The sequence below is a fragment of the Pangasianodon hypophthalmus genome, chromosome 10 (genome assembly GCF_027358585.1).
Source record: "Pangasianodon hypophthalmus isolate fPanHyp1 chromosome 10, fPanHyp1.pri, whole genome shotgun sequence".
NCBI classification, from domain to species: Eukaryota; Metazoa; Chordata; class Actinopteri; order Siluriformes; family Pangasiidae; genus Pangasianodon; species Pangasianodon hypophthalmus.
This window is the reverse complement of record NC_069719.1, coordinates 16,594,288-16,608,651: the sequence shown is the minus strand read 5'-3', so window position 1 is coordinate 16,608,651 and position 14,364 is coordinate 16,594,288. Positions and strand designations below refer to the sequence as shown.

The 14,364-nt window shown below is 39.6% G+C and overlaps 1 protein-coding gene across 1 annotated transcript in view; it reads left to right on the top strand.

Moving 5' to 3' along the window:
• Positions 1-13,898, top strand: part of stard9 (StAR-related lipid transfer (START) domain containing 9) — a 38,126-nt gene extending 24,228 nt beyond the window's left edge. The window contains exons 20-32 of the mRNA XM_034307994.2: positions 181-353; positions 1,320-1,788; positions 1,903-9,162; positions 9,950-10,150; positions 10,287-10,470; positions 10,611-10,751; positions 11,124-11,223; positions 11,302-11,462; positions 11,564-11,628; positions 11,711-11,913; positions 12,028-12,107; positions 12,930-13,088; positions 13,199-13,898. Coding sequence (XP_034163885.2) covers positions 181-353; positions 1,320-1,788; positions 1,903-9,162; positions 9,950-10,150; positions 10,287-10,470; positions 10,611-10,751; positions 11,124-11,223; positions 11,302-11,462; positions 11,564-11,628; positions 11,711-11,913; positions 12,028-12,107; positions 12,930-13,088; positions 13,199-13,300 — 9,298 coding nt within the window. The 3' untranslated portion in view covers positions 13,301-13,898. The remainder of the gene's footprint in view (positions 1-180; positions 354-1,319; positions 1,789-1,902; positions 9,163-9,949; positions 10,151-10,286; positions 10,471-10,610; positions 10,752-11,123; positions 11,224-11,301; positions 11,463-11,563; positions 11,629-11,710; positions 11,914-12,027; positions 12,108-12,929; positions 13,089-13,198) is intronic.
• Positions 13,899-14,364: the final 466 nt, after the last annotated feature.

Here is a 14,364-nt window from a genome sequence, read left to right as displayed (position 1 = left end):
ATAATGAGATCCCTAGAGCATTATTATCTTGTTTTTGCTGGATTGACTTCAGGTTACTTGGTTACTGAAAGATGCTAAATGTAGGCAAAGCTCATTTACCAAGCCAGCTGACTACTTGTTCTAGATTTCTGTGTTCTGATGCGGAAACATTAGCATCCCTTTATATCTTTGTGTGTTCAGGGCAGAGGAAGTGGGTAGTCAGGAAGCCAGTGAAAGGTTGGCTCCCTGGCAGAGGCTGGAGGAGCATCAGCGCTACGTGGAATGTCTGCGTGAGGAGATCCTGGTGGAACAGAGAAGAGCTGAGAAAGACTTGGAGAGAGAGCAGGCCCATCTTCGAAAGCAACGCTCTGAGAGTGAGTTATTTGCTTAATCCCTTGTGTGCAAAACCCTGTAGGCAAGGCAGATTACTGCTTTATTTATGAATTTAAACATAATATACAATGGGATCCAAAATTCTGAGAGTACTAGTTAAAATGCTTCTATTTTGCATTCTTTTCTAATTTAATGCATAGTTTTAACTACAAATTATATTATCAGCAATAACTTGAATGAAAAGTAGAATCTTTGATCTAGAAATATTTATATGTTTTTTTCTTAGTATTTGATATTCCCCTTTTGCTTTAATGACATTCATGCTGGCATGGCCTCCACAAGTTTGTGCAAAACTTGATGATTACATTAAATCAGGGGAGCACATGCTGTAGTGGAAGGAATAGGAATCAAGAAAACTCTGGCCTTTTGTACAAAGGAATTAACATGGTCATTATCACTTAAACAGTGACCTAGAAATAGTGCAGAATCTTGAATATTGAATATTCAAGATATTGAATATTACTTTTCTTTGTATTTTAGAATTTTGAACCATTAAACTATTTGTTTATTTTCAGTTTTAAATGGAAAAATGCCCACACTGAAAAATCCAAGGTTTTCAGTGTGGTCTCAGACTTCTGGACCTCACTGTATATAAGCTTAGTAACATAACAAATATGTTTTATGGAAATGCTCTTTCCCACTTTTTGCCCTTTCTAAAAAAAAATGTTATATAGTTTTTCTTTCCTTGTACTTTATGAATTACAAACTTGTCTCCTGCTTGTTATTAAGAGAGATTTTATATAAAGAAATAAAGCTAAATGATTTTATTAAACTACAGTGCATATTAGATTTCATTTACACTTACAGCATTTAGCAGACTATCTTATCCACAATTTACAAAAGTGCTTTGTAGTATCTATCAAAAACACATCCTCATGATAGTTGACAAGGTTAGGGACTAAGACTGTAGTAAAATTGAAAATATATGCCTTTCATGTATCTTACAGTCCAGCAGTGGATCTTGCAAGAAAAGCAGCGTTTTGCTGCCATCAGGGAGAAGGGCACGCTTGACTCAGGGGTGCAGACAGATGTCATTCCTCTGCCTGCACTGGCTGGCGTTAATGAGAACGAGAGCACCAGCGAAACAGTGCATCCATCACTAATTGTGGGTGATAGGAAACGGGTGGTACAAGAAGAGCTCCTCAAGCACCATGCACTCCGAAGAAATGAGAATCGCATTCGCCGAAAAAGACTGCGCTACCAGCTGGAAAGAATTGCTCGCAAGCGACACCTGCTAGAGGCAAAGCAAGAGCTTCAGAGACTGGAGACTGCCCTTTCACTTGGGGTTGACGGACCCCTGTCCCCTGATCTTGGGTCTCCCTCAAAGCGCAGAGGACGTTCAATGGTCTTGCGAAGACATTCTTTTTCTGTTGACCTTTTGTCTCGACTTTACCCTCAACATTCACCTATTTTCAGGTCAGTAAGAGCCACTTAATTTGGTTCTGTTGAGTGCTTTATCATAATACTTCAGATAAATAAATAATTCAGAAAGCAAACTCCTAAATTTAAGTCACTTTTTTCTTTTAACAGCCAATTCCTTAGGAGGAACAGATTATCTGAGTCGACATCATCTCTCTCTAGGGTTACCTTTCCTAGAAGATGGGTGTCTGATGAATGTCTACCAGGCAAAACTAGAGGCCGCTCTAACACTATGCCCTCAAGGTGTAGTCAGGGGACTTCAAGTAGGACAGGCTCCTCTGAGAACATCAAAATGTTAGTGAAGGAAAACATACCATCTGAGGAAATGACTGAAAGAAAAGTTCTTGCATCTCAGCATCTTTCATCATCAGTCTGGACTCATAACATGATAAAAACTACAATGGATTCAGATAATAGAAATAGTGAGAAGGTACTTCCAATAATAAAGCAATCAAGTACACAAAAAAACTCACCTAACGGAGGAAAGAATTCACCCCATGAAGGAAACAAGGGCTTGGAGACAATCCGCAAAGCTCTTTCTCGATCAGTTGGCTTTGGAATAAAGATGGCTTTGTCAAGGGTTTTCCGCAAGCCTCCTTTAGGGTCACGAGGTGGCAAAAGTGCTAAGTCTGCTAGCAGAGTGAAAACTCAGTTTGCTGTGGAAGGAAAGAAAGAGAAAATTGTAGGAGACATGGGGACAGAGCAGCAAAAGTTCCCTATTAAATCAACAGTGTCTTGTGATGGTTTAGACCAGCTCATCTCATTAAAAGCAAAGAAGCAGGGACGCTGGCATAGTGCAGAGACCCTGACTAAAAAGACCAGAAGATGGGTCAAGACGCAACAAGATCTGACTAACTGGGTAGAGAAAAGTGGTGATGAAGTTGCTGATGACTCTTCAGACTGCGAGAGCCTTTTCTCAGTGGACTCCCTTTCATCAGCCTATGCCATTGCATTGGCGGAGCAGCTTCAGCAAGAGGACTGTGGCCAGAGTGAGGCGGAGAGTGAGGACAGTCAGATGTCCAAGGACTCACTTGTCAAGGAAAGTAGTGGGAGCACTGATGCAAGGCCAGCACTGAAGCTTAATCACTCCATTTGTCATACTTTCCATTCATCATCTAATCCACAATCAAACACAGGTAGAGAAAAAATAGAAGAATCCAAAGAAAAGCCTGAAGAGCTTTTCGGGAGTCTACATGGTCAAAATGTAACAAGACAAGCAATAAAGGAGTCTTCACACTTCTCACAGGTAATATCTGATTCCCGGCTCTCTAGTGATGCCACTGTCAGAGAAACAGAAGCTTTCCTTGCACTTACAGATGCATGGTCATCCACCGATGCAACAGATAGTCCTAGGATCCTTGGGACCTCAGAGACCTTGTTGAAACTATGCATACTATCAGAGACCAGTAGCAGCCAAAGCCAGGCTAGTCTAGATCTGTCTTGTGCAACAACTGGATCTGACAGCCAAATATCAACCTGTTTTGATTCTACACAAGGTAAAGATGCGACAGTTAAGGAACGAAATCACATATCCTCTGAAAGGGAAACAGTCTTGGACTATTTTTTGAGTGATCTTACCTCTACATCCTGTTCTACACCTGAATGCACATTACTGCAAGAAAATAATTGGCTATTGAGTAATTTTGAGGCACTGAGCACTTCTGGAGAGATTTCAGTCACTCAGAACACAATGAGCAATAACACATTATGCACAGACAAACCACCACCACCAGAATTAGCTCCATTAGAAATGAATGATGTTGATATGCTAGTGGTCAGTGCACCTTCCAAAGAAAGTGCTGTTCTCTCCAGTTGGAGTTTTTCAGGATGCTTCCCAGGTAAATCCCCTGATAAGGACTTAAAAAGCAATTCCACAAAACAAACTGAACTTATCCTATCAGGTGATGAGAGTCTTATCACTGAAAGCGTTGCACCACAAAATAACTTTATAGAATCAAAACAAGAAACACAGTGTAAGGAAAGTTGCATTGCAGAAACATCCTCCAGAAACAGTAATATTTTCTCAAAATGTGATGGAAAAACACATCTAGAAATTCAGCATTCTCATAGTACACTTCATCTAGGAAATGCTTTGAAAAGCAGTAATAAGCAGAAATCCATATGTTCTATGAAGGAACTCCGTCAATCAGCAATACATAGTTTGAAAATAGAGAATGATTTTCAGTGTGAGTCACAAATGGAGCATCTGATTAACCATGCTGAAAAGGAGGTGAGTGATGAAAAGATCTTGCTGCAGCGTCAGGTTCAGTGCGCGGAAAAATGTTCAGAGAGCTATGATGCAAGAAATACAAAAGATTACCCTTTTGAAATGAACACGAAGTCAGACAGTGCCAGTGAAGTGGCTGATTCTTTAAGACACTGTGATAATCACCTAGAGCACGAATCCTGCAATCTGTACTCAAGAAAAAGAAGCAAAGATTCTCAAGATGATTTAGCAGGCAATTTGAAAACGCCAAAGAGAAGCTGTGTGGAATCCCTTGTTCCAGGTGATTCTGCTGTAAATAATGTGCTGTTCATGTTTAATGACAGTTCTAACATCAACAGAGACTCAACAGGCAAACTGTTACCAACAGAAAAGGAGATAACTACCAATTTGTCCCAAACATTTCAGCAAGATTCTAAAACTGCAACTATGGGCAATCATATCAACATGTACCAAAACAGCAATAATCCTGTTGCCAGCTATACCTCGGAAGACAGACCTGCATCTACAGTGACGAAAGAACAGAAAGTGTCCATCATTCCCATGAATAAAAGTGAAATGCAAGGTATGCCAGACCTAAAATTTCCTGATGTTAAGTTTGTGGACAAAGGAGTATTTGAGAGCAGTACATTGCAAAAGGTTGGCCTTACAATAAATGACAAGATATCAGAAGTTGTGAAAGAACACCTGAACATGTCACTGCAAGTGGATGGTGGTGAAGACATTAATGAAGATGGTGGTGAGGACATTAACAGTGAAACATCCTTAGCAACCAACAGTGATGCTCTTAAGGTCACTCAGGACAAGAATGAAATTACAGATGAGGGGTCACAAGGTAAACTTGGCAGTTCTCACACACTTCCATGTGTGCCTGGATATTCTGTTGATGATACAGCGAATGTGGACAACACAGATGACTGTGTGAGAGGAAAATATATAGTAAACAATCCCACTGAGAAAGAAGTTGTATTAAACCACCAAGGAGTTGGATTCCTTAGCAACTGTCCATCTTTTTTGGTGAAGAACCTTAGTGCAGAAATAGAAAATTCAGACAATCATAATGCATGTAGACCTGTGCAACAAGATTTGAAAAAGTTACCAGAAGTAAACTCTGTCCTAGAGGTACCAACTGGTAATTATCCAGAATCTTTAAGTACCAGCCATTCCAATGGTTTAATCAATGAAGTGATCAGCAACAGTAACAAAACCATACAACTGATGTCTACTTGTAAACAAAGCCCTGAAGTAATTTTATCTTCTGAATATGTCACTGTGGCTGAGGAACATGATCAGTTCTTTCTGATGAAAACAGAGACTATACCGATCAATAAAGTAGTTCACACTCCAGCTCCTACAGGAACATCTGTAAGGACTGAAGACAACAGATTTGTTCTTTCATCATACACACAACAGAAGCCAGGTATCTATCCTGAAGAAAACAGCATTTCAGGAGTCTCAAAAGAGGTTTGTGGTGTTACAGTGTCCAATCGTTGCTCAGAAGCTGTGGTGGACCACATTGCCTCAGACATGCTTAAGGAGGCAGTGAAGTCTGTGGAAGCAAGCAAAGTAAATATGGCAGCTAAATTTCAGCAGGTAGTGGAGTTAAACACTGTTGTACATCTTGACACTGAGTCAGCAATTCGATTTCAAAAGAAGAATGAACGCTCATTTAATTCAAACAGAGCTGAAAATGTTCAGGCCACTGATTCTAGACCACTTAAAAAGCTAGTACACCGAGAATGTGCTGGAGAAAAACATGGTTGTACCACAGAAGAACAACTTCATAGTGGACAGAACACAGATATTTTAAGTGAAACAAAAGATGAAATCATGGACCTCAAAAACCACACTTGTTCGGGAAAACTACATAAAGAGACCACAGTTTCTAAATCTGGCCAGGTTCTAGTGTTCTGTACTTCAGAGTTACAGAGAGACAACCAAACACAAATCATCCAAAGTGTTATGAATGAAAAGCAATCTAACTGTCCTCAAAATGAAGACCAATCACTGTCTAATGAGGACCATATGCCGCATAGAAGGATAACTCAGGAACTGTGTGTGAATGTTCAAAAAGAAAAGAAGCGTTCAGACCAACTGCAATCTCAAGACTTATCCATCCTGTCTAAGTCTGTACAAAGACCAGAACAGACAGATAAACAGACAAATAAAGTGGAGCTTATATTTTCAGCATCTATGTCATTAAACCCAAAGGAACATCGTCAAGTTAAAATTGAATCTACCGAAAAAGCTAATGGAGGGAAACAACATGCAACAATCAATAGTTCAAGACTCGTATTTTCTAGGACTAATGAAGAGCGACAGAGAGTAAAGTCAAAGAAATACAGGAAAGCCCATTTTACAGCCCCTCTAAGTTCATCCACTGACTCAACACCTGATTCATCCTTAGATGAGATAGCTAAATCTAGAGTACATAAATGTGGTATTGCCACCCTAGCCATGCCTGGCACACCTGCTCCTGGAAGACCAATGACAGAAAACAGAAATAGCTCATCTGATGAATCAAGTACATCTCTGTCTTTAGAAATTAATCAATCAATCGAGTCAAAATCAAAACATAATCACTCTTATGGGACTGGCTCTGATGAACCATACACTTACATCAGAGATGTTACCACTGATGTAGCAGAGGAAGTGAGGCAGAAAAAATATAATCTTACGGCAAAGCTATCTAAAATTCCTGGTCTATCAAAGGATGATGAGACAATTCAATTAACCAGAAGCACTTCTACTGAACACATACCACATGAAAATAACCATGAAAGAACAAAATCATTTGAGAATGATTCCAACCAAAATAGAGAACCTATTCTACATTTTGGTTCAAGTGACATCAACCCCTTTGTTCATACAAGAAAAAAGAATCAGTTACTTAAATCTGCATACAAAAATCAGCCATTTGGAAGTGCAGTCAATATATCCAGTCAGCTTTCTTCACTTGAAAGTTCTAGTAATGGTATAGCGAGATGCTGCAGTATGGACAATGGGTTGAATGTCCAGAATTCTCCCTTCAATTCTCATTTGAGCACTTATGCAGTCCAAAGGGGGCTTTCGAGCACATTGAGTAGTGCTGAAGATTCTAAAGAACACATTTCTACAGACCCCAAGCTGAGGGAAGCCTTTCATACCCCAATTATTTGTAATGAGAAGATCTTAACAGCTTCTGGCAGTGACTCTTGCAATGATACCTTAGACTTAGCCAGTAGCTCAGGCCAAGTAGATGAAATAGTGCTGGTCTACTCTTCTGAACATGAAAGTCAGGAAAGTAAACAAGATTCAAGAAAATGTGACCATGGTACCCAGACAGTCAAGTTTTATGACGACTTGGAGAAGAAAAACAGACACAGGAGGAGCAGTACCCAGGTTCCTGTTTCCAGACAGGTGCATGGACCATCGACCACATGGACAAGTCTACAGAATATGTCTGAACATCTTTCTGAGTTGATTGTCAGCACTTCTGATCTTCTAGGGAACATTCAGTGTATGAGAACAGGGGAAAGTTCTATGAAAAATAGGTCTCCATTAAAAACTTGTAGTAAAGTTTCAAAGGTACGCTCTGACAAATATTGCAAGAATGATGGCTCCACCCAGACTGCCACAGATGTTGGCATCCAAACTGAGGACATTGCACTGCTAACGAAACAGAACAAAGTTTCCCAGAGTACCTCACCCATACAGAACCCCAAATCTCATGAGGTCAATGTGATTGTCAAAGTTATTGGCTCCGAAGTTTGCAACGTACCAAAGCAAGATCATGTCATCAAATCTATTAAAGATCAGTGTGACAGCAGACAGACCTTTGAAACTATTAAAAGTATGCCTGACCTGCGTTCTGGAGGCTCACCTCCCTCTGAGCAATTTGGTGGAAATTTAGACACTGTAAAAATTCTCTCCCTAGAAACTGTTGCACCAAATCAGCACTGTTTCAATCCCGTCACAGTAGACCATAAAGCTTCCAACACTTTTGCAGTTTGTCATCAGAGAAAATGCTCTTCTCAAATGTTAGCAAAGGACAATCAAACACATCAGCAAATGAAGCCAAAGAATAACCCTGATAAAATGGTGTTGCTTATAGACCGTGCATCTTCACCTATTCTCACTGTGGATGTGACAAATTTACAGAAAGGGAAAATCAAATCTGGTACAATTCACACCCCCTCTGAGATGCTCTCAAAAACCGTCAGAAATCCACCTGAAAACAAACCAGTGTCCACCAATAAACCTAAGTCACAGTATCAAAGAGAACATTTTTACACATATCAAACTGAAAACAAATCAGTGTCTTCCATGTCTCACCACAGTATAAATTTAGGCGCACCAGTTGCATACTCCAAAGAAGTGTCATCCAGCAGATGCATACAAAATGGAAGAAAGAAACAGTCTCTTGGAGTACAAAGCAAAGGAGCAAGCCAAGCCATTTGGTGCAGTCCCCTGTCTCATGGTCACTCTTCCTCTGTCAAACACAGGCAACCTGTAGACTTGAGCCAAAACACATTACAATCCTCAGCACCCATTAATCAAAGCTACAGAAGCAGCATGCAAGAATATAAACACAGACTCTATAAAGATGTGAGCTGCTGGAGTGATCTGAGCAATGACACTCTCCAGTACCAAGAGGAAGACAGCATGTCTTTGGCTCCGAGTGACTGCAATACAGATGTCCTGGTCAGCATTAACCCGCTCACTGAAACCAGTCCACTCCAAGAGGACTACTGGATTCCTGAAAACCTGCCCATGCACAACAAGTTCACCAACTGGTCAGGCATCAATCAGCAGTCACCAGCCAGGCTCAGTAACGAAAACAATACAACTGTGCAAAAATCCCCAGATATTAACACACACAGTCTTCATCTACATTCAGCAGAGTCAGAGAGTCTCAGGTATAAGTACAAACCAGAGCTCTTGGAATCAGCAGATAGACGGACCAGAGAAATTGAGAGACTGCGGAAGGAACGGGAGCAGGTACTCGCCTCTATGCAATTAGATCTGAATCTTCATCCACTCAGTGTAGAGCTCACAGAGGCCAAGTTGCACTATGGCCTGGGGAAGACAGACACTCTGCTAAAGATGCTGAAGTCCAGTTCCAAAACAGAGTCTACCATCTCTACTAAACAGCAGCTGTATGACAGGTGAGTGTTTTATGCTTGTAAAAAAATTACTAAATGTAAAGAGCTTATACACTATCTTAGATTTGATAACTGTATATACTGTATGTTGTGTTGCATTTTCACTGTGCTCAGTTTTCCACAGTAGAAATGGCTTTCTGATTAGGAAATGTGATCAGTATGTTATGTAAGGAATGAAATACTTTGTGACATGCTGTTATAGGGAAACGGTCAACGTCGGGGTGTTGTGATTTCCAATAACAGCATCTCCCTAAGCGTTCTATTTCTCTTATACCTCAGCAATTTGCTAACTCAATTTTTAAATGTATTAAAGAACATCATGTTGTGTGTTTTATCAGCTTATAGTTATCTATTATTGTAGAATGATTTTGACACGAGTTAGTTCCGGTTATCCCTTATAATAAGGTATAAACTGATGTTCTTTCACCAGCTGCATTTTTCTTTCTCTTTCTTTTAAAGTTAATAAGACAAAAATGAAGCTTATCATGTTACTGAGAAAGCCCTCTGAGCTTTACAAAGCAAAGTTTGGAAGCTTCTTCCACAAATGTTCACAAAAAAAACTTTTAACTATAATATCAACAATTATATACATTCATTTTAATCTGTTTATATGAAGTGTCTGCCATGTAAGTCCTCTGTAAGTGTGAGTGCATTAAGCCTGTAATTTGCCTTGCAGCCGAAACTACTGTCTGAGCTATGCTGTTATAGAAAATTAATCAACACCAGTCAGAATAGAGAATTAAACAGGGCAATGGTATTATTAGAATATTGCCTGTTATTATTTCCTCAGGCACAGGAGGAGTATCGATGGTTTGAGGAAGGAGAGAGAAGATCGTCTTCAGACGTCCCGCCGAGCTCGAAGTCTCAGCCCCAGCAAGCATCTAAACTCATCAAATCACATGACAGAACAGTCTCAAAGAACTGTGGATCTTCCCAGCCGGCAGCGGGAATATCTGCAGCACCTCCGCAAGGAAGTAGTGGAGATGAGCAGGTGAATGACTAAACCTGTCCCCTTCCTCTATCTATCTATCACTTACTCTATTTCTCAATTATGGTATAGAATTTTATTACATATCTAGTGTCTGACTTCCTAAATGATTCAATTTAATCCAAATGACCTTTCATAGGGTTCCTGATCCACCAAGACGAGAGGGTCAGTATCCCACTGATATTGAACTCCTTCTGCGTGACTACAGTCGTGCTCGTGAGGAAGCGAAGACAGAGATTGCCAAAGCGCGAGTACGGCTACGTGAGAGGACGGAGCAGGAGAAGCGGAGATTAGAGCAACAGGCTCTCACACAGTCTGTAAAGGTGAGATAAAAATGCAACACAGACAAACTGGTGTCTTAAAGTCTTAAAGTCAGTTTTGCTGACCTCATTGAGATTTGGAACAGTATACACAAATACTACAGTTCGGAATTATTTTATATTTCTCCTTATCACTCATGTAGGATCATCTGAGGCTTTGTACACGTGTTAGTAATAGCACCTTGTGCACTGGTTCCAACCTAAGTCTCTCTTCTGGACCTACATCTGGCTACAACAGCAGTAATGCAGCTCTGCTGAAAGATGGTACCTCACCATCTGTACAGGTGAGGGGAAAATATGCAAAATATATGTTGCATTTATTCACAGATAAATAGCATAAAGACTGTTTGTACATTGTTAGAGACCTGGCTCTATCTATCCATCCATCCATCCATCCATCCATCCATTGTATATTGAGATACAGTATGTGGAATTAATTCAACTAATTGGACAAATTGGAATATTGGAATTAGATTTCCAATTTATTGTTATAAACAATTGCCATAAAATTGTTATAATCAAACAGGTATAATTCGGAGTTGGGTGTTTACCTTATAAATGATTGACCTATTGGAAGAAAATAAGATCATTGGTTGCTAGCAACCTGACATATGCATTCAAGGGTTAAAGGCTACTTGTATGCCTGTATTCCACAGATCACTGGAGTCTCAGATAGGGAGTTAAGAGTCAGGTCTCGACCTCCCATGATCCCTCCTCAAAGTTTAAAGGCTCCTCGTGCATGGCTGTCAGCTCAGGGTAAGTAGTGACCTTTTTTAAGAAGCATTCGTCCTAGTAATGCGAACAGAATTTTACTAAACCAATAATCCTCATTAGATATTCGTGTGGAGAGCTCCTCCTCTGGATATGAGCTTCACTCCTCGTCCTCTCCCTCATCTCCTGGACGACAGCGCACCTGTTCTTTTAGTTCTCCCTCATCTATTTCTATTTCGTACCAGGACATTGCAGACTGTACTCTCACAAGTGCAATATCAGAGGTAAAGTGAATAGTTTTCACCATGTCCATCTCTAAATTCATCAGTCTACCTTGATGCGAAACTGGCTGCCAAGTATTTGACTAGAGTTTGTGCTGTAACAGGTTCATTTAGCCTCTGGAGGAGATGTAAGGAATCTGCTATCAGGGAGCGCAGAAGCTGGCTGGAGGTTGGTGCTGTGAAGTGAAAAAATGCAGCATGTTGGATATAAATATTAGAACTACTCTGTAACAACCCACTTTTTTTTCCAGATACCAGGGATTAGAGAACGGAGTTCAGACCTTCCACCGGCCCTCCTCCAGACCCTCTGCTCATGGGTTTTTGGGTGCCATGGAACTGGAGAGACCCTTAGCTAGTCTGTGGAGTTTAATCCGAGATCACTCCAAGATTCATCTCTACAACAAATCTCTAAAGTCTGCCTGGACACGATTGCTAGATGACACTACACAACTAGGTGACTGTCTTTTTATATTATGTGCTGCATTACACAAAATGATGTTAAATCATTTTTATATAATTATTCAGAAGAATGGAAGATGATTACAGCTCATTTTGTCACTTTCATCAGTCTACCTGCTGACTGATCCATCCAACTGTCATATGAAGCAGCCGCGGGATTTCTGTTGCCTGAGCACTGAGTCCAAACGGGTTTGTCCTCTCAGTTCTTTTGTTATCTGCTTAACGTTCTAAATAATACTGTGAATTATACAGATTTATACCACAAAACGGTTAAACTCTCAAATCTTATTAGTAAGAAGGTGCAGTTTAATTTTCTGAAACCGCGTGGCTCAGACAGTGATGCCGACTGCAAGGCAAAGCACAGGTTTATATTAATGTGCTTATTCTAGTATGTTATCATTTCCACATAAATGGATGTAAAAATTGTTGATATGGTGAGGCTTTCTGTTAGATGTTTATTTAGCAATTTTGGAAGGAGTCTCCAATGTCAGTGGTTTGTAACAATCAGAGGTAAAGCTTTAAGTTTTCTGACACAGAAAAGTCTTTAGGATTGCCATCTTTGAAGTTTCTCAATAACATGAAAGTTACATTTGTGTCTTATTAACATAGAAAAAAGAGAGGCTAGTGAGGGAAGGACTGTTCCTCAACATTAAATGTAACTATAAATGGATAAATTGCATGATGTGCAGTTCATTAATAAATAACAAATTGTAATTGTTGACAAATTGCTGTGGTATAAGAGGAGTAAAACTCTTTGGGATGTGCTGTTAATCAGCTTTGGGGTAGTAAGCACCCTGTCACTGATTATTTACCTATAAGAGCATGCTCCATTGTATTTTATTCCTTATTTGACTTTCTGCATGCCTGTTATGTGCTTTATTCTTGAGCAAAGTTCACTGCATTACATTATATCAAGGTTTAATGAGAGGAAAATTGTTGGTGAATGTTTATAATAATCCTTTATCTCTCCCTGTCTCTTTCTCTGGATCTTTTCTGCTTACTGTCCATCAGGATGATATGTGGGTGTTGGCCATGCAGTCTGTATTTGAAGAGTCTCTCCCTCGCCCAAGCATGGACACTGTACGTGGAGAGATGTTTCCCAGCGCATGGATTCTTCAGCGCAGCCAGCGGCAGGGTCGAGAGATTGTTACAGTTATCTATCTACTACAGGTAACCTTTCTATCCTCACCCTCTATTTAATGATATTTTAATCTACTATTCTAAACTAGTTTAGCTGAAATACGCTGGTTGTACAGTAAACATTGTGTCTCCCTCTACAGGTTGATTTGGGAACTCCAACCCTGCCTCAGAGACTGTTGAATGTAGTGGCCAGGAAGCAAGCAGCTGTAATCGCAGACCTTGATACCTTTTTGGCGTTGTGACAGACCAGGTTACTAATGAGCACTTATCTAAAAGCCCTTAAAGGACTTTTCTAACATTTGCACCTCATTACTTTTTTTCTGTTCTGTTTTGGTTCTCCTCAGAGCACTGATGGTTAGTTTATTTATAGAAAGATACAGTTTGTGAAATTATATATTGATACTTTTCTACATTGTGCATACTCTTTATGGTGCTTATTTTTGCCAAAGACTGGACAAAGAATTGATATAGGAATATTTAAGGTTTTGTCCCAATCACCCTTAAGCTCTATTTGTAAAAGTACTTGACATTAAATTGCTTTGTACATATCTCTACATATGATAACTCGAATCAATCCAGTATTTTTAGTGTGTGTAGCAAAGCTAATTTTAGTGAACATCCCAATCTAAGCTGATATATTTGAAACTTGAACTTGCAAAGACATCATTTTGATTGAGCATGTCAGAATGTATAATATGCAGCACTGTGCTCCTGCATGGACATGCACAATATATATCAAATATATATCTAAGCTTCTACCCATAGGTAGAGTGCACAGTTACATTTCTGCACTACACTAGACTAAAAGTCATATAATGCAGAGCAGAAGCTACAAAAAGAGTCATGTTTTTGCCACTTTTACTGACTATTGCCACTTGGTGGCATTTGCAGTATTTTTTACTTTTGCAAGAAATTGCAAGAAATATGCAATGTGGTGTTGTAAGCTTTCCTAAATGATTCTCTAGCATGAACAAACTTCATCATCACACTCACTGTCACAGCAAACACAACTGTTTAATACATTTAATAACTACTGTAGATCTAGTCTCACAGTAACCCTTTATTCACAAGTTGCTCCAATAGGACTGTTTATGAATTGAGTGATGCAAGTGGCCACTATAATGCTAGGGCTGTATGAAGTGTCACTGAATTTGAAATCATCCTTTAGGGTGGAGAAAATCAAATCAATATATTTATTTATTTTTTTAAATAACTGTTTGTGTATGATGTAAATGATAACCATAACTCACCAGTCTGTATTGCATGGACATACTGCACATGTTATTTCACTCTAGAACTAAGTGTG